At 44.9% G+C, this 18,166-nt stretch overlaps 1 protein-coding gene across 3 annotated transcripts; it reads right to left on the minus strand.

Annotated features, from left to right (window-relative positions):
- Nucleotides 1-2,687: 2,687 nt before the first annotated feature.
- LOC123975365 (receptor-type guanylate cyclase gcy-19) lies at nt 2,688-16,006 on the minus strand. Of its 3 annotated transcripts, none has more exons than XM_046056811.1 (8): nt 15,794-16,006; nt 13,508-14,627; nt 10,133-10,267; nt 8,029-8,203; nt 6,001-6,099; nt 5,715-5,806; nt 4,356-4,496; nt 2,688-3,310 (listed from the first exon to the last, which is right to left on the minus strand). In XM_046056811.1, exons 1-8 carry the CDS (start codon nt 15,934-15,936, stop codon nt 3,038-3,040), a joined length of 2,178 nt encoding a protein of 725 aa, XP_045912767.1. In that variant the 5' UTR covers nt 15,937-16,006; the 3' UTR covers nt 2,688-3,037. The 3 variants fall into 3 exon arrangements, with proteins under 3 accessions (XP_045912767.1, XP_045912769.1, XP_045912768.1); XM_046056813.1 differs by lacking the exon at nt 15,794-16,006 and having other exon boundaries at nt 13,508-14,351; nt 14,434-14,593; XM_046056812.1 differs by having other exon boundaries at nt 3,111-3,246.
- Nucleotides 16,007-18,166: the final 2,160 nt, after the last annotated feature.

An 18,166-nucleotide genomic window follows, 5' to 3' on the forward strand; every position in this document is an offset into this window, starting at 1 on the left:
CATTCAGCTGAGAGAACTTGTCCTGCAGCAGGGCCGGGATGATGGTGTTAAAAGCAGAGCTGAAATACACAAACAGGATCCTGCCGCAGGTTCCTGGGGAGTCCAGGTGCTTGAGGATGTAGTGAAGGGCCATGTTTACTGCATCGTCTACAGACCTGTTGGCTCTGTAGGCGAACTGCAGGGGGTCCAGGAGTGGGTCTGTGATGGATTTTAGGTGGGACAACACAAGGCGTTCAAAGGACTTCATAACTACAGAGGTCAGGGCGATGGGTCTGTAGTCGTTTAGTCCAGTGGTCCTTGGTTTCTTGGGTACAGGGATGATGGTGGAGGCTTTGAAGCAGGCTGGCACATGTCATGTCCAGTGAGGTGTTAAAAATGTCTGTGAACACCGGAGACAGCTGATCAGCACAGTGCTTCAGGGTGGATAGGGAGACAGAGTCCGGCCCAGCTGCTTTGCGGGGTTTCTGCCTCCTGTAAAGACCGTTGACTTCCCTCTCTGTGATGGAGAGAGGAGGGGAGGGGGTGGAGCTGGCCAGCTCTGAGGAGGGAGGGGAAGATGTGGTGGACTGAGGCTGAAGCTGAGCAGCAGATTGTTGGTAGCCTTCTTGAAAACATCCCAGTCAGTGCAGTCCAAACATGCCTGGAGGTCCTCAACAGCTTCACTAGTCCACTTCTTTGATGTCCTCACTACAGGTTTACAGAGCTTTAGTTTTTGCCTGTAAGCGGGAATCAGATGGACCATCACGTGATCAGAGTGTCCCAGTGGAGCATGTGTGACGGCGTGATAGGCACTGCTAACTGTGGTGTAGCAGTGATCCAAAGTGTTCCCCTCTCTGGTTGGACACTTTATAAACTGTCTGTATTTTTGGAGTTCTTGGCTGACATTTCCCGTTAAAGTCACCGAGAACAATAACAAGGGAGGCCGGGTTTGTCTGCTCCACACACAGTATCCGGTTGGCCAGCATGCTCTGTGTGTCCTGAACGTTGGCGTGCAGCGAGATGTAATGGGGTGGTGATGGCGCATATAAGGCAGCTATACTCAGCGCCATCTGCTTGCCTTTGGTGTGGGAGACACTTAATCCCTAGTTGCTCCAGAGGCGTGCAACCTCTGAGATGTATAGCAATTTGTATGTCGCTTTGGATAAAAGTGTCAGCACCGACCAGAGTGAATGAAGCAAACTCACGGGGGGAGAAAAACGGTTTACAGTTAATGATAAGAATTTTCAGATTAGGAAAACAGTGCTGCTGAATCACTGTCACGTTGGTTAATATAAAAACAGACAACTCCACCTTTTGTTTTGCCGGAGAGTTCTGTGTCGCGGTCCGCTCTGTACAGTTGGAAGCCTGCCAGCTGCAGCGCAGAGTCCGGTATCAGTTCAGACAGCCACATCTCCGTGAAGCACAGAACAGAAGATGAATAAAAGTCTCTGTTTTTCCCCACCAGAAGCTGAAGTTTGTCCGCCGGCGAAGACGCACAAGCGACCCGGCTCTTTTCTCTCTCCTGCAGAGCTTCACAGCGCGAACGACAGCGAGCGAGCCCTTCACCAAAATGTCCAATAATTCCACTGATGACGCAAGAAAAGTGGGAATTAAATCTGCTGGAGTTGTTCCCCTGATGTTCATGAGCTCCTCCCTGGTGAAAGAGCACCGGGAATCACAGCCAAAAACAGAATTAACACACAAAAACAAAACAAAACAAAGCGCACCTAACACCAAGGCAGCTATACTCAGCGCCATCTTTTTATGTTATTTGCCGTCAAGGCCGTTAGATCATCCTAACTGCTAAAATCCACTGACTCCGGCTATGGCGCGTTAGGGCTGCGCCGCGGTTGCCGAACACCGGAGCTAGTCGTGGCCATTATAGTCAATGCTCGTGAGTCCACCAGACGTGGCCGCAGCGCATCACAGAAGCGTCCCAGAAGTGTCTCTCCGCTCCGCAGAGGATAGGTGCCGCTAACCGCGTCAAGCAGCACAGAGCAGATGCATAGCAGAAGCACAAAATGCAAACACTGATTACTAAATCAACAAATTGTAAACATATCAGCAAAATCAGGTAGGCAAAATGCTCTGATTCTGAAATGCTCCTTGTAGGAAATGCAGCCTGAATATTACGGAACGAAACGGGGTCACCTAGAGGTGTGCAGAAGGTAGTAGAAGCACGAAAATTACAAATGAATAACAAGTCAATAAGGTGGGGCAGGCTGCACGCTATGCTGCTGAAACGCTTCCAGTGGACTTTGACGCCGGGCTATGGACGCGTATTTTGAATAAATTCATGAAAAAACAATTTTTTTGTCTGACCATATATTATCACAGTAAAACCAAAAAAATCCATCTGACTGGTGGTGGAAAATGGATTTGCGTGATATGCAAATTAACCTCATTTGCATATTAAGTCATATAAAATAATAAACATTTTAATAACACAGCATTTATTTATGTTTACTTTCATCTTGTAAAGTTTCACTGTGATCATCATATCTAATAAGCTCTTCATGCATTTTGTGTGTAAGCGCAGAAAACAGCAGCTGGGAGGATCTGTAAATACTGGAAGGATAACAACATGCTCATATTCATAGCCTCAAGTGTTCTGCAGTCTGTGCTGCTATCTGCTGGACAACACCGACATGTTAAACAGCTCACAATGAAAAACATTTCAATCAGCTAATAAAGACAAAATAACTGTGCCCTTTAACAGAGGTTTTCTTTAATCATGACTCAGTAAAAGCAATATCAAGAAGTCAAAGTGACAAGTTCATCAAATATGGAACAAAACAAAGTAACCTTTATTTACTTTAACACTCGGTGCTTCACAGCTACACAAAGGAAACAGACTACATACAAATACACAAACACCACAGAAAGTACTGCTGTAAAAACTTTGTTGTGAGACCGGGTGACTCAAAGGTTTCACAATTCAGAAAGCTAATAAGCATGCCGACTAGTGAATACTCAGCAGGTATTTATCTACTACAAACCCATCTCTGTCCTACAGCTGGTTCATTTATGTTTCATGTTAAATGAAGTCCTGAGCTGGTTACACGTGGCAGTTGGAGCCGGGCAGCAGGTCGGGTTTGTGCCCGCCGCTGCTTCTGCGCCGGCTGGGCAGAGGGCTCTCGTCTCCCCCTTGCAGACCCCCAATCATGGAGCCCAGGGTCCCGTGGCTGCTGCCGTACGGCTCCACCTGAGCCGCCACGCTCAGGCCGGGCTTGTCCGTCCGAGGCCGCGGCGGGGTTTGGTTCAACACTGAGGAGGGAAGGGAGACTGGGGTGGTGGCGTTCTCACTGAGGCTCTGCACTGTCACTGATGACTGGCACAGAGGTACGTATGTAAGGTCAGTTCATGACGTGATATAATAATAGATCACATTCAGTTCATCTTCTACCAACACAGGCTCAAGGTGCACGATTATAGTCTGCAGAGGCAGCGTCACTTGGTGGAGCCATCCAACCACATCTAGCCTTATGAATGAAGAGGGGAGTTTTATCTGTACATTCAGCATCTGCAGGCTGGCTGACAAGCTTAGCTGGACGTGTCCATTTCCGTTGAGATTTGGACATTGCAGTCACTGATCAGCCCAGAAAATATGGTCAGGGAAGAATTTTGAGAATATGAACTCACCAGAAAAAGGGATGTAAGTATGGATATACAGAATTTAAATATGAGACAATGAGAAGAGACCCCTATCTTACATAGTTCTTAACACTACCTATGATGTCCTTCCATCTGGCGAGTGTGTGTTTTCAACATTCTTCCTAATACAAAGGCTGAAAACTAAAATGTCCAGATACTAGGAGACGCGATCCATGATCAGAATCAGGATCAGGGCTACTCTGCAGGTAAGCTGCACGTAAACTGCAGAAACACATGGAGGGAGAGTTGCCAACTTTAAACCCAAAGTTAGGATATAAACCTCCTATGGCATGGGAATAGCATGTGTGAGCTTTGAGTGTTGGAGTTCCACTTAGTGAAGCTGCAGAAATATTTATGCCATGTTCATATCACATGGGACGGAGGGCAGCGATGGGAAGACAGTATGATTGCACGTTGGTTTTGTGTGCACTGACGGTAAACTGTCAAACGATATCCATTCAACGTGTTTAATTACCTAGAATGACTTTGGCCGACGTGATCATTGCAACTGGAAAACTTCAGTAACTCCCATAGGACATGAACATGGCATAATAACTAATTCAACATGCTGAACAATTCCTACAAGTGCACAAAACATATCAACACACTTACAGAGTCACATGGAAACTCACATAATTACATGGACACATGGATAAAAACAGAGAACGAGGAGCAAAGAACATTCTGACAAACATCTGGAAAAGTGAACCAGTTCAACTCACGTTGCCGACAGAGATCTCGCTGCCCACCACCGGCTTCTTTTTCCTGGACTTGTTGGGGTTCCAGTGACAAACCAGACTGTCGTTCTGCACGCTGTAGTTCTTATGGCCGATCAGCCAGTAGGTGTTCATCTTGCCTTTACCCTGGCAGCAGGAGGAACGACACAAGAGTGGGTTCAGGAGGCAGACAACATCTCCACATTTAAGAGTAGGCTTAAGACCTTCCTCTTTGATAAAGCTTATAGTTAGGGCTGGCTCAGGTTAGTCCTGAACCATCCCTTAGTTATGCTGCTATAGGCCTAGACTGCCGGGGGATTTCCTATGATGCACTGAGCTCCTCTCTCCTCTACTTTCTCTCCCTCTGTATGCAACCTCATCCCATTAATGCATGTTACTAACACAACTTCTCCCCTTTCTGGTAGTCTTGTGCTTTCTCGTCCCTCTCCTCTCTCCTCCTATCACTTCCTGCAGGTGTTTCTGGCTCTGGAGCTGTGGAGTCTGGATCTGTGGTTGCGGGTCACCTGCTGCCCCCGTGTTCCTGCTCGGCGCCCTCTGCGGCAACTATTGTTACTAGTCCTGTTGTTATTATTGTTATTATAATCATTAACATTACGATTGTTATCATTAACACTACTATAAATATCTGTACCATTTTTCATTTAGTCTATAGCAACATCACCTTTACTGTCTGTACCTCTGTGTGTATATTGTGTAGGCTGCCTCCCTCCCCTCTCTCTCTTTCTCTCTGTTCCTCTCTCTCTCTCTCTCTCTCTCCCTCTCTCTCTCTCTCTCTCTCTCTCACTTTCTCTCTGTTCCTCTCTCTCTCTCTCTCTCTCTCTTTCACCCCCAACCGGTCGAGGCAGATGGCCGCCCACCCTGAGCCATGGTTCTGCTCGAGGTTTCTGCCTCTTAAAAGGAAGTTTTTCCTTGCCTCTGTCCCCTAGTGCTGCTCTTGGTGGGAATTGTTGGGTTTCTGTAAATAAAATCACAGAGTACGGTCTAGACCTGCTCTTTTTAAAAAGTGCTCTAAGATAACTGTTGTTGTGATTTGGCGCTATAAAAATAAAATTGAATTGAATTGAAAAGAGGAGCAGTGACTGCCGTAGAGAAATATAAATGGTTTGTTCACCCAGAGTAAAAACAACCAGGGTTTGGTTTCAGATATCTGTCTTCTGGCAAATTAAACACCAACTAGTTCTGCACATGAGCAGACAGACTGTGTGAGAGGATGTGTGTGATTTGGGTGAACAAACCGTTTCATTTTGTAACTCAGCAAATGTTGTATGAACCTTTAAAATGACATAAAAAAAAGAAAAGGCTTCTTCGATGTGAAAATTTTACGACACGTCTGGGATATTTTACCTTGACCTCAATCTCTCCTCGAAGCTGCAGCTCGTAGGCGTTGTCTTTGATCAGAGCCAAGTAGGTTTCTGAGCTGGTGTGGATTCTCTGAGCTGACACACAAACAACAAGAAATACAGTTAAACACAACTGAGGCCAAAGTCACGCTGTGTAGAAACACTCTGCTGTCTGCACCAGCGTCCTACAAATACAGACTTAAATGTCGAGTTTCCTCTGTAACTGTGTGAGGTGTGTAGCGCTGCAAACACACAGTGTGTTTGTGTATTGTGTGTCCAGGTGCACATACGCAGGCTGGTGGATTCCATTCTAGAGGCTGTGTTGACCGTGTCGCCAAACAGACAGTATCTTGGCATCTTGTAGCCCACTATCCCCGCCACACATGGACCTTTAGAGCGAAGAGGGGAAAAACAGCTGTGCTTTACTTTGCTGCAAGTACTTTAATACATCCCATAATGCAACAGGGCTGGAGAAGAACAACATACTGACTCTTCAAATAAAACTTCTAATCTAAATCAGACTTTACAGCTATGTTAACAGCTCTGTGAGGCTGTACATAGACACACACACTGCTAAATGCTAACAATAGCATGCTAACATGCTCACACAAACACCACATCCCTGTATTTTTTAAACCCAAGAACACGCTAAGATAGATACTGGTAGACCCCAAAGACCACACAACCACACACAAGAGATACTGGCAGACCCCAAAGACCACACAACCACACACAAGAGATACTGGTAGACCCCAAAGACCGCACAACCACACACAAGAGATACTGGCAGACCCCAAAGACCACACAACCACACACAAGAGATACTGGCAGACCCCAAAGACCACACAACCACACACAAGAGATACTGGTAGACCCCAAAGACCACACAACCACACACAAGAGATACTGGTAGATCCCAAAGACCACACAACCACACACAAGAGATACTGGTAGACCCCAAAGACCACACAACCACACACAAGAGATACTGGCAGACCCCAAAGACCGCACAACCACACACAAGAAAAGCAATCTAGTGTATGCGATCCAATGCAGTGAGGAATGCACAGACCTGTACATTGGGGAAACTAAACAGTGGAGGTAAAAGCCCTCAACTCCTTCAGAGGAACAGCACCGAGCCACTGGTACAGGTATGTGGACCAGGAAGTGCAAGCCTTCACAGAACACAGGACAGGAGCCTGTAAACTGGGGTTTACAGGAAACCCACACACAAAGACCAATCCTTATTTTTTGATTCCCACCACCCACTGGAACACAAGCTAAGAGTCATCAGAACCCTGCACCACAGAGCAGACAACATACCAACAAGTGCAGAAGCGAGAGAGAAGGAACAGAACCACCTGAAGGATATAGCCTGTGGATAACCTAAATGGACCTTTGTGAAAACAGCCACAAAATCCTGAAAGAAGACCAACACTACAGGGGATGAGGAGAAGAAGGTCAAACAAATGTGTACGGAGTATTAGAGAAACTCAACACACATAACATCCCTGTGTTTTTTAAACCCAAGAACACACTAAGACAGATACTGTACACCCCAAAGACCGCACACCCAAACACAAGAAAAGCAATCTAGTGTATGCGGTCCAATGCAGTGAGGAATGCACAGACCTGTATACTGGGGAGACTAAACAACCACGAAACAAACGCATGGCTCAACACAGAAGGGCCAACTCCTCAGGTCAAGACTCTGCAGTCTACTTCCATCTGAAGGACAGAGGACACTCGTTTGAGGACCACCAGGTGCACATTTTAGACAGAGAAGATGGATGGTTTGAAAGAGGTGTCAAGGAAGCATCTACACCAGGGTTGAGAAGCCGTCATTGAACAGGGGAGGGGGTCTACACCACATTTGTTGGATAACTATGACCTAGATGACTGAGAACCTTCACAGACATGCTCACACTGACAATGTTCAGCATGTAGGTAACAGAATAATGCTAAAAATAAAAACATAAACACTCTCCAACCAGCACATTAGTTTAAATAAATGTGGTGAAAGCAGGAACATCTGTAAATCTGTTTCTCCTTCAGTTTATTAAATCCCCGCAGACATCGGAACACATCACCGGAACACATGCAGACTCTGATTGATCAATATCGTCACAAATATTATGGATATCCGATGATTAGTTTTTTAGAGCACTTGTTGGCCAAGTGGACTATCTCACCTCAGGGTAACGCTAGAGGTAAGGTCAAAGGGTCACAATCATCCTGACCATGAAAATCCACCATCACTGTGCTGATCAATATCCCTATCAGTCCCTGCACAGGTGATCCTTCTGTGTTCCTCTCACCTGTGTGGATGCCTGCCCTGAGTTGCAACCTGTGGTTCGGCATGTGAGGGATGGAGACCTGTCTCACGGCTGCTACCAGATCCAATGCCATCTTGGCGATCTCGTCAGCGTGTCTATCGCCATTCCTCTCAGGCAGCCCACTCACCACCATGTAGGCGTCCCCAATCGTCTCCACCTGGTTTGATAAAAGTTTGTTCAAATGAAACTCAAGAACCAAACACACCGGGATGATACGTAGACCAATCAGGAACTCAGAAGATGTTTTTATAACAACTTTCATTACTGAAAACCGGAAGAACAAACAGAAACAGAAAGTGGGACGTTTGTCCAGTGAGGAGCAGGAAGGCTTCACCTTGTTGTCTGAGAGCAACGAAATGTCAAAATTCATCTTACTTGAAGCTCATTCAAGCTAATTTGTCTCCAGCTAATTAAGAAGAAAATAAACAAAACTAAATCAAAGTGCACATTTAATTTTTTTAGTAATTTACAAATAAGAAGTCATCTTGGAAAAGAAATGTGGCTTTATAAAACAGTAAAAGAGAGCAACCCACTAATAACTTCAAAACATCCAACAGGGTGAATACAGAAGATGTACTGGGTCAGGTACATCTGACCGTGTGGAGGAGGAGGAGCACACATGAAGCAGGAGAACCATAGCCTGCTCTTTCCTAGCTATAAAACACACCTACTAGCTCTTTGTGGGGAGGGGGGAAGCTACATGCTAGATCTATTTATTGATAAACAGGCAGGTATATCACATTTCTCATCATTGTCAATCTGATCAGACCCTGTAACTCTGCTCAGCTGATATCAATGTACAGATAAACTGAGAGCAACACTCCTGCTGCCACAGGCAATACTTTTAGTCGAGTGCTAATTTGAATAAATAACATTAATGGTGGCTCTGGCCTGTTGAAGTGTTGTGATGTTAGTGAGTCAGCGTGCACAGGACCAACACCAGGACCCTGTCACTACCAGATTTAACTGGATATTGATCTGTGCTTTTCCTGCTTTTACATGTCCAAATTACTGGCTTGTTTGGCTCAGGGAGATTTTTCCCACATACAATAGAATCTGTATTGTCACTGTACAGAATGAAATTGAATGTAATCCGATCAGTGCATCATCAGCAAAGTGCAAAACAGGTATATAAAAAATTTCTTTGACAAACAAAGAGAGAAATATTCTAAAAGGAAAGTAAAACAACATCATACACACAAAACATTTCCCTGCATGATCCATTCCTTGATACTGCATTACTAGTGTTTAAAGCTATTTTTTAAGCCCGAGTGGGGCTGGGAACTTCCCGATACCAGCAGAGCTGGGAACCCTTTTGGAATCGTTCTAGTTTTTATTATTTTCATTCTTCCGTACATAAAACGGATACTATGGCCTAGATGGTAAGTGCTACAGACGCAAAACTCAGGGGGTAGGTTCACAGCCCCAAGAGTACACCTCAGGCGCAAAAATCTGCACAAAGTGACATAATTGCATTTGGCCTTGGAACGCCTGCATACGAAGGTGAATATCATTCGACACATCAACACACTGTCATTTCCGTTCATCTGTGCTGCATTAATGCAGTTCTTCACTGTGGCAGACGTGTGGATTCAGCGGCAGCGCTGTCTGCAGGTGGAGAATAAGGCCGGTCAACACATGCTCTGTCTCTGCTGCACGTTTTATGGTGAGGCCGGGGCTACAGGTGCACACACTACAACTGCACACAGTGTAACTGGGGACTGCTGCTTGGTTTACAGTAAAGCATGTGTGTGCTGCTTCTGTACTCATTTGTCCACAGCCTGGGAATCAATTTGTGTTACATTTAGACAAATCTAAACCTCTCCCATCCTTCGGCCATCTGAGTGTGTGCTTAATTGTTCAATATTTGAGGATATTTGCTTCTTATTGAGAGCGGGACATTCAGATGGATCTCAGTCTCATGTCTGTGTGTGTTACAGTACAGAGCTGGAGTCAGGATGTGGTTAGCTTAGCTTAGTATAAAGACTCAAAACAGGGGGAAGCAGCTAGTCGGCGCTTGGCTTTTCCCCGAAATGTTATACAAAAGTCAGCGTGTGAATTTTCTTTGTGTACATGTCATTGTTACCTTGTAGACGTTGTAGGAGTCGATGCGTGTGTCGAAGCACATATAGAGGTTGTTGAGCATCTCCACCACCTGCAGAGGAGTGCAGGACGCAGAGATGGAGGTGAAGCCCACGATGTCTGAGAAGAAGATGGTGACCTGAAACAAAACAGAGAGACGTGACGCAGACATGCACTCAGTGTCCCGTTCATCAGAACCACCAAGCTAAAACTAATGCAGTCTGATGCAACAGTCTCACTATGCAGCCTATGCAATGCAGTTCAACAGCAGGATAAACTGCATCCTCTTTAATGATGCTACAGTTGAATCAACACATCTCCGAAACAGTTTCAACACAACCTGAACATCAGAGCCTTCACAGGCAGCAGGTGTCACATGGGAGCTGGACAGCACCCTTCAGGGCTCAGTGAGTCTGCTCAGCTTGGAACCAGAAGAATCCCTGGGTCGTGGTTCTTTCCAGAATACTCAAGAGCTCCACATCAGTATAAAAATGAGCCTCTGGTCCTAATCAGTAATACCCCCCTCCCTCCTCGTGCAGAGTGCTTTGGGTACAGCTGCTTCAAACCTCTTCAATAAGCCAGACGCAGTTTTCACAAATATAACTTGTTTTATCTCCTGATGAATATGGAACAGGGCAATTATAGGTAATTACGCCAACAATAGCAACAAAGGCAGCAAACACACACATTCATTCAGCGCGTTTGCAGATCTTGGGAGAGGAAGCCTACTCGCAGCAGAAGCACACAAACCTCCCAACGTTACAAGCTCAGATTCTGGTAAATGTTCAGAGTGAAAATGGAGGGGAAAGGTTGTTCAGCTGTCTGTTTCTGCCATTTGCTTTACGGTTTGCATACACTGTGAGCTGCGGTTGTTTTTATTGTACCTTGTTGTGTTTCCCTTATGGACATTTACACGTCAAATATACAGAATAAATATATATACAGTACATATATAAAATTCTATTATCTTGTTTAACTTTAACACAATAACACTTCCATCAACACTTTAATACCCTTTGGTTCACAGCATTGTGGAAAGAAAGATTGTAGGAAGACGAAGCAGAGGGACAAAGTTGTTTTCCAAGTCACAAGTAAGTTCAAGTCTCAAGTCAAAGTCCAAAGTCCAAAGGATCGATTAAAAGTACACTACCGGAACAGTCCCATGTTTCAGGTAGTGTGTATGAAGTAGTTCAAGTCCAGTGAAAAACCTTAAATGGTACCAAAGTAAGCAGCAATCTGCCGAAGTTAAAAACGTTTACGTCAACAAAACAGACATTTTGAGATCTAAATGACAGAGTTTGGTTCATTATTTCACTGTAGGATCATGACCAGCTGCTCCATCTTCCTTCATTAATATTATATACAATATATATAATATAGTCCAAATAAAGCTTCTGAGGGTGGATTAACAGGCGGTTCCAAGGTGTTTACTGTAGAAATGTTATATTTCCTGCCACTGCTGCAGAATAACCAAAGAAGGTAAAGACAAAGTTTAGGTCAGAAAAAATGAGAAAATACTGTAAATTTCAGAGATGTACAATTTTCAGCTATCAATAATGAGTTCAACTAGAAAAATAGGGGTGTTCTAAAACACCGGTAGTGTATATCTGTTTATAAAGTTGATTCACTTTTTTATAGCGTCAATTTTAATCATGTGTCTTGTCCAAGTCAAAAGTCCAAATGAAAAGAAAGGGGAACAAGTCTTTTTCATCCAGGGTTTGCTGAGCCAACACAGGGAGCTTCTTCAAATGAATGATGTGCAGGTGTCTGTCTGAACACTTTCATACAAAATATGGCTGCATCTATAAAGCGCCTTACAGCTGGACAATTAGGTGCAGACCATCGGGAGCACTTTGGGGTTCATTGTCTCACCCGGGAACACTTCAACATGTAGACAGGTGGAGCTGGGGATGCAGCCTCCAGCCCTGTGATCGGTGGATGACCTGCCCAACTTCCTGAGCCACAGCTACACTTAATATCTGCCCATCTGGTCTACTGGCTGCCGAGCAGCTCCACAGGTGGCGCTCGTGCTGAAGGGCAATGCTACTCTTTCTCAGATCTCCCTGCAAGTCCAGGGATCAAACTAATGACTTCAGTCCAAGCTTTGCTCACCTCCGGTTGCTTACCTAACCTCTGCCCAAAGTCCTGTGATTCAACATCTGTTCACAATCAACTTGGGGATATAAAGCTTTTACTGTTATTTTTGCTTGAACACAAGAGAGCATTGTTGCCCCCATGCTTCTAGTTAATTCTTCACACTGCTGTAGAAAGAACTTTACAAAGCCAGACTACACCTCTCAAACTCAGTCACCCCGACTAGATTTCAGTCTGGAGAACGTCTCGGGTTACGTATGTAACCCTGGTTCCCCGAGAAGGGGAACGAGAGACTGCGTCGGTCCGCCGCACCTCTCTCCCCGCCTGAAGCGCCTGCTTCATAGTTTAAGCTAATGATGAGTGTGTACAGGTGTGCTTTATACTCCTCCGGTTATTCCGTCACACCTTACCGTTCTAGCAACAGGCCAATAGGATTGGAGTGATTTCATTCACGTTCAGACCTGCTTCGCCTAGAGGCGTTCCCATAGTGTCGTAACCGACGCAGTTCGAGTTCCCTCGAAGGGGAACAGCTACTGAGGATCAGCATCAGCATGTTTCTGACTTTTGAACAGCTATTAAAACTAAAAAATGAAAGATGCAAAATAAACTATGATTCTTCATTTACATAGACATACATACAGTTTCTCATCTCAAATGTATGTTGAAGCTGGTGTAGGAAACATTTAGGGCGATGTTGTTCTTGAACACTGATTTTTGGTAACTTACGGTTATTGGGTCACATGGGTGTCCAGTAGCAATTTGGGAAACCACGGGTAGTTGGGATGAGGAGAGGGGGGGTGATAGGTCAAAGCCTAATTATTGCTGACTGCCGTTCACCTTATTCATTGCATTTTATGGACTTTATTGCTGTTGGACGCTTGTATATCTGTGACAGTTTGGATCTTTGGACAGTTTGGACATGTGACAGTTTGGACCTTGTTGGATGCTGTATGGATGCTATCACCTGTCTACCTCCAATAAACTACCAAACGAAGCAAGTGCATGTTGGATTCTTCAGACAGTCAGCAGGTAAGTCTTCCATTCTCTTGGCGACTACATTTTTATCTCCTATAGCTGGTTTCGGTATATAGTTTAGGTCTAGTTTAACTGCCTTTTCATGGGCAAAGACCAATGACAGGCCAGCAAGCAGCATGTTGGTCCATTCAGTATAAAAAGGGTCTGAGCAGTAGCAGTCATCTCCTGTCCTGGGCGAACGCCTACTTGAACCATTCTCAACCGCAGTCAGAGAAGCACAAATGAATACACTCTTTGTGATCGCACCAACCTTTTCGTAGCTCTCGGCCTTGACGTGTTTTTGCTGGCGGAGCTGCTTGGCGACTGACTTGGGCAGCATTTGGTGCAGCAGGTCCTCGGCCAGCTTCCTCTGGCGCTTCAGGTCCTCACTCTTCTCCTTCAAGCTCTGGGCGTAGTTCTGTATCCACTCGGCCATCTGCTTGAAGGAGAACATCGCCACCGGGTAGATGAGGCAGGCCATAGCCAGCAGGCAGACCCTCATACTGAGGACCGAAGACACGGATCGAGACGCCAACCTGAGGGCTGGCACCGCCCGATCAAACAAGCACTGCTGAGTGTTTGTCAGAGCCTGAACTCCAGCCTGGGACCCAGACAGAAGCTCTGATCCTGCTCCAGAGATCTGCCACAGACTCGAGTCAAAGATCCAAGACTGTTTTGAGTTGACCTTGAGGTCTATGCTCTCTAACCAGCAGTCATTCAGTCGTTCTGTCATAACCCTGGCAAAGCCCAGGTATCTGAGTACGTAAGTCCACTTGTACTGGAAGTCAGCATGAGTTGCTATGTGGGGGAAGTCCATCACCTGGTGGTTCAGCTCTATGAATGTCACCAGAAGTCTTGCAGCCAGCACGTCTCCCCAGTTAGGAATCTGTTTGGCTTTGACTAAACTATCCTCCACTGTACCCCAGGTGTCCAGGAATCTTCCGATGACCTGGGTGTACACAGAGGTACCATTTTCACCGGTGCCATTTGTATCCAATGAAGTATTTAGAAATCCTTCGACACTCCTACTCATCTCCGGGCAAAATCCAGCCAGCTCAGTACTGCAGGAATGCCCGTGGCTGTTACTGTCAGCCACCGTTTCACCACAGAGAGCACTGAACACAGGAAACACTACGTGTGAGAAACCTGCCTCCTGTGTCTCATTGGTAAATAAACGCCTCATCCTTTGAAACTTACTGACGAGTTGCAGAATAGCTATCGTCCTGCATGAAGCCAGCTCGTCATAAGCCACCTCCGTGGTGTGCAGCAGGTCAAAGTTGGAGCTGAGATCGATGGATACCGAGCCAAGCAGCGCCAGGAAGGAGAGGAGGCAGGCTATCAGAATCCGACGAACGGTGCGACTAATACCGGATGGCACAAACAAGGAACACCTGGAAAAATAGGAACACAACAAGTGAGTTAGTGAGGGAGGCATTGGGGTTCAGGGAGCTTCACAAGCATTGTCCAAACTGGTCTAAAAGCAGAACTGAACTTTCCCCCCTCCACACCTGCGTCGTGCTGGGGCCACATTTCTTCTGTTGTTGGTTTTGGCAAGCTACGATATGTATGGGGGGTTCAGACAGTGTCGGACTTTGAGGCATACTGACTCCTTGAGGCCAGCAACAGAGACAGGTATGTGGTCTCAGAGGGATCGACTTGAGAAATTTATAAGCTCCAATATTCAGAATCATGCACCTTAGATAGATAGATAGATAGATAGATACTTTATTTATCCCAAGGGAAATTCACACCTTGCACCTTGATTTCACCACTGATCGATGAAATAAACACAGCTGCCTGAATGTTAAACCATATCGGAGTGAGCAGGTCCTAATCCAGACCAGAGCACGTTGTCTGTGTGAGCAGGTACTGATCCAGTCCTGAGCAGGTCCTGACCGGGACCTGAGGTCGGTGTTTGTGTAAGCAGGTATTGATCGTGACCTGAGCAGGTCCTGACTGTGACCTGAGCATGGTGTCTTTGTGAGCAGGTCCTGATCCTGACCTGAACATGGTGTGTGTTTGAGCAGGTCCTGATCCTGACCTGAGCAGGTCCTCACCGTGACCTGAGCATGGTGTCTTTGTGAGCAGGTCCTGATCCAGACCTGAGGATGATGTCAGTGTGAACCATCTAAACTTTCTGAGCTCAAAGCTGACCTGAGCAGGTCCTGACCGGAACCTGCGGTCGGTGTTTGTGTAAGCAGGTCCTGATCCAGACCTGAGGAGGTCCTGACCGGGACCTGAGGTCGGTGTTTGTGTAAGCAGGTCCTGATCCAGACCTGAGCAGGTCCTCACTGGGACCTGAACTTGTGTCTGTGTGAGCGGGTCCTGATCCAGACCTGGGCACGGTGTCAGTGTGAACCATCTAAACTTTCTGAGCTCAAAGATCAGCCAGTAGCTGGTTCAACAGGTTTATTCCAGAACTTTGGGGTGTCTGTTAACACTTCACTGAGTCTAGACCTGGTCCATATGGCAGTGCCCTGAGATACCTCAGTTATAAACTGGAGCTGTATAAATAAAACTGAACTGAAAGTTCCTGGTTCAGGTTAGTGAGTCTCACCTGCACAGCTGACAGTCGCTGTCCGCATCCTGCTGCCCCCCGGGAGCGACCCTCCTCTTCTTTATGAACCTCCTCTTAAGAGAGGCTGAGGACAGGGTCCCAGCTGCCAAACACTCTTTTTTCATCAAGTCCAGCGATGACATGAGACCTGCGGTTAGTCCAGTACCTCACAGGGGCCTCGCAGCACGCAGTCACCGCAGAGGGGGGACCGGTGTGGAGGACCGCACTGGAGTGATGCCCCGTTAGTTGCTGGGAGCACCAAGTCCGCAGCAGCGTCTGCTCTACTTCCGCCTGCATACTTCAAAGTAAAGGGTTAATGTCAATCAATTAAAACGACCAGATATTTGTTCTGTTTAAAGGGATGGTGAGGGTTCGGGTTATCTGCCTGAGACGGATAACAGACAGTAACTCCATGTTTTAAACTCACACTTTACGTTGCATTGTTTATGAGGAAAACAACCTGTTAAAACGTTTACAGCCCCACTCCTGATTCAGGCTTCCTCAGAATATAATAGGATTTGAAGAAGAAGAAGAAGAAGAAGAAGAAGAATGTGTAGTATAGTTTATAACGGGCTCTGCACCCTCTCATTTAAGTGAAGCTGACATTGTTTGTTGCACTTTATTTGTTTTTATTTTGAAAGGGAAATCATTGGCAGGAAGTGATCGCGCTGATAAGCTGCTGCATTTATTCTTAATAAAATAGATGAAGCACGCGCTCTCAATGCTCTTAATGATCCTTAAAGAGTACTATTTAATCTACTGTAACTCATCAGCTGCCTGGTGTGGACACAGAGGTGTGTTCTTTAATCTCTAAACGCATTGAAATATGGTGCTTTGTGCAAAAACATTTATTTTTATATCAAAGTTGAATGTTTGCAGCACAACATTTGGGTTAAATCTAAAATGAACACGTGACAGCTGCACCAGGTGGTTTTTGCCGCACTGGATGAGCAGGGTTTATGATGTGGAGGTGAACAGAGTCTTCCTCAGTGTGAACTTAATTTAGTTCCTGCAGTAGGACGGAAGTATTAGCGCTCTATTAAAAGACTATCAGCTGATCAGACATCTGCTGTGACTGCTGGGATGTTCACATGCTTCCATTTCCCGTTCAAGTCAAGTCAGTTTTATTTAAACACATCAATATCTCAAATCACAGATTTCCTTCTGAACAGCAGCCGATTCAGATGAGAGGAAAACTCTCAAAAAACCTTTAACGAATCAGAATCATCTTTATACAATACTACTTATACAATAATACAATAATACAGTAATCAAACACAGACTACAGCATAGAGAACACACATATCTACACACTATAAACAGACATATTGAGACAATAGTGCAACAGTGCCATGAGCAGAGTGCAAAGGATGCAGGAGTAAATTATTATTACCATGATTGTTATTATTATATACATGTCGTAAACATACATTTGGTATACTGTATATAGGCCTACAATATGACAATATGAACAGTATGAACAGTTTTGAAATGGAGAATGATGAATAAATAAATGGTAAGTGGTAGCCAGTAAACAGGAATTGTTCCTAACACTGTGAGTCAGAGTCAGCTGTTCATCAGAGTGATGGCTTGTGTGACAAATGGAAGAAATAACTCGTGCTTTTACCTAAATGTTATAAAACCCTTATTATCAATGTTTTATTTTAAATATTCTTATTTATTTTATCTTGCTTCTGTATAGATGGTTCTCTTTTTGTACTGTGTTTGGTTTGTTTTACCCTTGTGCTTACCTGCTGTGCACACTACCTTAGGTTTACCTGTGTGCATGAAACTGCTTTATAAATAAAAGAACTACACTCAGAGTAAAGCTGCCCAGAGTTACTACTCCATAATATCAAGTCGACTTTACCTTCAGAATAAAAGCCTGAGACTGAGCGAGGACCTCACCTCAGGGAAACATGGTCATTTTAAGGCTACCAGCTTTTTCTTAGGAACAGCATTTGGTGGAAAGATTCACTTACTAATATTTTTTCCTGAGCTTTCAATTGCATCTCGCTGTTGTCATGAAAACTTCGATACCATCTCTCAACATTATCAATACTCACTATTATTACTGCTAGGGCATATTTATTCATTACACTTCTATCACCCACTGTAGAATACTGTACATATTCCCCACACTTCTATTTATATTTTTATATTTCTCTTTTCTATTTTCTACTTGCCAGCTTTTTAATTGTTATTTCTTACTTTAATGCCTAGAATAGCAATGTAGCAATGTAAGCAACTATAACAAAACAATTTCCCCTTCTGGGATCAATAAAGTAGGCTATTTCTGATATTACACACATAGGCTTTAGTTTAATTTAATTCTCTCTCTCTACATATTTATCAAACTTATATTACAAATAC

Source organism: Micropterus dolomieu, linkage group LG08, assembly GCF_021292245.1.
Source record: "Micropterus dolomieu isolate WLL.071019.BEF.003 ecotype Adirondacks linkage group LG08, ASM2129224v1, whole genome shotgun sequence".
In the NCBI taxonomy this organism is placed as follows: domain Eukaryota; kingdom Metazoa; phylum Chordata; class Actinopteri; order Centrarchiformes; family Centrarchidae; genus Micropterus; species Micropterus dolomieu.

Bases quoted from the DNA above. Each gene is read 5' to 3' on its own strand.
- LOC123975365 (XM_046056811.1), bottom strand. From the start codon at position 15,936: ATGTCATCGCTGGACTTGATGAAAAAAGAGTGTTTGGCAGCTGGGACC. The intron at 14,628-15,793 runs GTGAGACTCACT...CTATTTTTCCAG, and splicing joins AGCGACTGTCAGCTGTGCAG to GTGTTCCTTGTTTGTGCCAT. The intron at 10,268-13,507 runs GTTGGTGCGATC...GTTTTGTTTCAG, and splicing joins AGGCCGAGAGCTACGAAAAG to GTCACCATCTTCTTCTCAGA.